Genomic DNA, 5,047 nt, shown 5'->3' with positions numbered 1-5,047 from the left:
TCTTTCGGGTAGCGTACGAATCCCGCGTCGAAAAAACTGATCATCTTTTGAGGCTATCCACGAATCGATTCAATTTTTTACTTCTTCATAAGACCGGAAGTGCTGGTCAGCCAGGCCGTGTGCCATTGATCGAAACAAGTGATAGTCAGAGGGAGCAACGTCTGGAGAATACGGAGGGGTAGAGTAAGACTTCCCATTTCAACGTTTCCAAGTATGTCTTGACCACTTTCGCAACATGGGGTCGAGCATTGTCATGCTGCAAAATCACTTTATCGTATCTCTCGTTGTATTGCGGCCGTTTGTCTTTCAATGCTCGGCTCAAACGCATCAATTGCGTTCGATACCGATCGCCTGTGATTGTTTCAGTCGGTTTTAACAGTTCATAATACATTACGCCGAGCTGGTCCCACCAAATACAGAGCATGACCTTGGACGTCAAAATCACCGTTCTTGAAGCGTTAAACTCACGACACCGTTCTTTCACTAATAGCGGCCTCATCATAAGTATTTGAGAGCATTCGATGAGCCTCAGCCGCAGATTTCTTCGTATTGAAAAAATTAAAACCTCCCGCAAATGACGGGAATTTGGCTCGTAAACTGACATTTTCAATCGAGAATAATTTTATGATGCAGACACAAATCGACTAATGTTTCTATGGGGTTATGTTGACAGATGCCCAAGTTTATTGTATGACGTCTATCTATTTATTTCGACCACCATTTACCGCTAAAGCCATTTATAGGAAAACGGCGGAAGCAAAATTGTACCTAATATAAATATATTATATATTATAAATATATTCTATTCCTGTATTTTCAATTATTTTGTTGTATTTTATTATATTTATTTCTTAAAGGTTTTAAAAACGTCTATATCTTATCTCACTATGTTTCGTTCTCTCCAGTGATGATTTGGCGCATGAATTTATTCAAAAATAATTTATTCAAAACTGTCTAAGTTGAAATACTTTTTAATAGAATAAGAATTGTATGTATTATTAAATACTTTTATTTCTTTCAATAATTCCTAATATTTTTCTTCAATTTTATAACAAAATTTAAATATTATATGTGTAAAAATAAATGCATACATTTCTTCACAATAAATAGCATTATCCTTTTCTCCATATAGATGTACTATAACCTTTCACAATATTTAGAAGTTTACTTATGCACAAGTTCAATTAAATTAAATTAAATTAAAAACTTTGAATTTTTCACTTATTTTTGATGAGACGAAAAAATGATTTCGAAAGATGAAAGTAAACGATTTCGAGAAGAATATATTATGGTTACCGATTTTTTTCTAGGTAGAACAGTTAAAAAGATATGAAGATTACCTTCATTTTTTAAATATTATGTTATATAATTTTTTTTAAATATGATTCCACTTATTATTTCGCATACAGAAGTATTAAGATAAAGAGCTATCGAAAAGATAAAATGTTTTATACATTATTCTAGCCCATACTGACATGAAATATTAAATAGCTTGTAAATCTTTCGCTTGATGGCTACGCAAAAAGCAAGTATCATTGATATAATTCGTATTCCTAGTATTTCTAAGAATGATCGAGCGAAAGGACATTTTGCAAAGTCGGTATTAGACTATTCACAGATTATACATGACGTTAGCAGGATTGTGACCGTATCATTCCAATTCGCAATAGATATCTGCATTTTATATCAACGTTAACGATCCATTCGATCATTCTTATACCCATGATACATAATTTTCTTTACGTCAGAAAAGAATAATGACATGAATCTCAAGGAACTTTTTATTTTCTTTATATCAAATTTTTTTATATAAAATCTATCGATATATATTTTTTTATATAAAATTTGCAACGCTCTTTGTGGCATTTACTCAATAGTATCCAATTATTAACCAGCTGCTTTCATAAAAATATTATCTTTCTTGCTAAACAAAAATATCTTGATGCTCAGATTTTCTACCTTTTAGAAAGAATGCATCTCATCAATGTTTTACAACATATATATATATTTTATAATATAGCTATTCTATATATTTTATAATATAGCTATTCTATATATATTTTATAATATAGCTATTGTATGTCCACATCACTTTGACAGATCTCGATGATCTATTTGAATGTATGCCAACGATATTAATCACAATAATATTCAGCTTTAAATTAGCGAGCTTGATGACAAACAATAAGAAAGTAAATAATGTGATTATATATGCAAATTTTATTAATGCGATTAATGTCACGTAGTCTAATTCTTACTGGTCAATAACAAATATCATTGTATGGTAAAAAAGATAGATGTATGTTTGTAGACAGAGACCTGTCTTCAAATGATACAGGACGAATGGTTGTCGGATTAAAAAGGGATAGTGAAAAGGCTATTCTGCAACGACATGCTACATGATCAATATCTGACGATATTTTATGCAGGTGCGTCAAAAAGAAAATAGATTAAGTTTCGTTTTGGTAAATATTCTCTTGGAAAAAGAGTACATAAAAAATTTAAAATTTGCTAGAAAACTCTTTTCCAGTAACTTGATAAAATCTTTCAGCGACGCTCTTTGTATTACTCATATATTTCCAGTCTTTATGATTTCGACGGGATTGCTCTACATGTTCTAGTCAATGGTGTTAATAATGATAGCGGATACATCAAACTCGACTAGATTGGTCGCAATAAAACTGTCTTTCCACGTGGAATACGGCTACAGAATAGATCAGTACTTCTATCCGATAGTGATTCATTGTTATCTAACTGTATATACTCTCATGTGACCGCCACGATTGATGCTTCTACTTCGATTTGATTCAACATGCCTGCGGTTCTTGATTGTAGGGTAAAAATATAATAGGGTAGAAAGAATATTTTAAAAACTGATAATAGGAAACAAACATCATGATCGACATTACAAAAAACTTTGATATAGAAAAGATCAAAACCGATTGTCAATTTTTGAATAATTGTTTATCGAAAAAATGGATGTAAAATTTTTAAACATTATATATGTTATAATGCTTATATATTTAAATCTCTTGAGTATTTTTAAAAAAGATTACTTGAATACATCATCATATAAATAAGTTTTTAATTTAATTTAATTTAATTTTAAATAAAACTGCAAAAATGTGACAATTAATCACGTACTTAGAGTTAATTGTCACACGTTGTAAATAACATAGGGTTGGTAACATATTTTAAATGGATAAAACATGAAAAACGCAGATTTATTTTAATTCATATGTGAGAAATAATAGTAATAATATTATAATATTAATGTAAGTAAAATAATAATAACACTATCCGACAAAATTTGACTTTTCTTTCCTGTTGCGATCATGACAAATATTTTTTAGTAAATTCGAAAGCACTAAATTCAAATTCCGCCACCGAAAGATGTCCATCACGTCAGATTTCTTATAAAATAAATCGAATAATATGAGCCAAAAAGCTTTATTTTATCATTTTTAGTAAGATAGTTTGTATTCACAATTTTTCTAAGAGAGGTTATATTCAAAATTCTTTATTACAATAATGATTAATTAACTTAAAAAACATAGAACATGTCATTTTTATGATTACAAAGAAATTGCGATAGGTAATTCTAAGAATTAATAAAACAAAGGAGATCACGGCGGACAAGATGTATAATATGGCGGTACGATCAATCAAAAATTGCCTCTAAATGCTAGCGCGACTTTTATTTTTCTAAAATTTTTTTATTCATGTCAACTGCATTTAGATGCAAAATACATGTATGCTAATTTACTTTTGCGCATCTTCGAGAATACAACCTTGTCTAATTCCACCATGGAAGGAGATAACAAAAATTTACTCACCAATTTCATTTTTTTAAAAGTCATTGCAATATACAAGATACTTTTAGCGCAACAGCAATCTACAGTAAAAATACGAAAATGTCATGTATTGATTGAGTTTAAACTTTTAAAAATCAACTTTTATGACACAATCGGCCCCAGATTCTCCTATATTGTTTATTTCGGTTCTTCTTAATTTCAGTTTAAATAAAGTCGATCTGAACATATAATTTGCCAAGAACATTATCATTTTAGTGATTTCCAGACACATGCTGGAATATATTGGCGAGGATATTAATGAGAATTTTAATATGAAGCCCCACAAGATGAATGACAACAACATGATTACAACAAAAACTTTCAGTTGCTTACGCAAGCATCTGCATGTAATAAAGTACATGTTATTTTTTTTAATTCTAATAATGTGTACTTTATATTCTATTCTTTGTAACTGCATTCAAATTTCATTGTACATTCGCAGAACTGATCGATTCCACATTTGCCAATATATTCTTGATTAGCGTTAGTTTGAATATGATCGGTGGCAGTATATCATATGCGATATTCAGATATGTTCCAATTTCTATATGTTATATTTTACAATGAGGATTATAGCAGAAAAGATACTTTTTTATCTAATGAGTATTAATAATAGTATTTATATCTTCTGATCTAGATGTTTTTTCTCTTGAATCATTGAAAATTCTTCATATAATACGGAAATAATACAAAAGGAAATGTATGTTTCAGGTACTGATGAAGCTAAATGACGCGAAAGACATAGTAGCACCCCTCGCTATTTACATTGCTCAACTCACCCATCTTTTCTTTCAATTTTGATAAGCTCAGTTTTTATTGGATTACAGCGTCGTTCCATATAAATCGATGTAAGAAATGAAATCCTTTTGGGCTCGTTCAAGAGCTCTCGTTATCTTTTTGAAACATCAACATTCCAAAAATCGAAAAGCTGCAAGAACTGTGAACATAAACTTTTCAGTTTTATTGCTATTTATTAATCATTATTTGAATCATAGTTGCAGTACAAATTGATTACCTCGGAAAGATGCAAAAAACTTTTACTACTAATCATGAGTAGAACCATATCACCATGCAGAATAACTGCTGGCAAAGTGGCGACTCTATCCATTGAACGTTTTGGCGTGGAAAATATAACTTTATTATTTGATAGTTTCTCAAGTTTCTTTGCATCTTTAGTCTTAATATATAAATAA

The 5,047-nt window shown here is 30.0% G+C and overlaps 1 protein-coding gene across 1 annotated transcript in view; it reads left to right on the top strand.

The window, feature by feature from the left end:
• Positions 1-5,047, top strand: part of LOC105626187 — a 7,803-nt gene extending 2,756 nt beyond the window's left edge. The window contains exons 5-6 of the mRNA XM_012207495.1: positions 3,740-3,752; positions 4,850-5,047. Coding sequence (XP_012062885.1) covers positions 3,740-3,752; positions 4,850-5,047 — 211 coding nt within the window. The remainder of the gene's footprint in view (positions 1-3,739; positions 3,753-4,849) is intronic.

The sequence above is a fragment of the Atta cephalotes genome (genome assembly GCF_000143395.1).
Source record: "Atta cephalotes unplaced genomic scaffold scaffold00004, whole genome shotgun sequence".
NCBI classification, from domain to species: Eukaryota; Metazoa; Arthropoda; class Insecta; order Hymenoptera; family Formicidae; genus Atta; species Atta cephalotes.
Note: the sequence above shows the minus strand (reverse complement) of the source record. Positions and strands in the feature narration are given on the sequence as shown.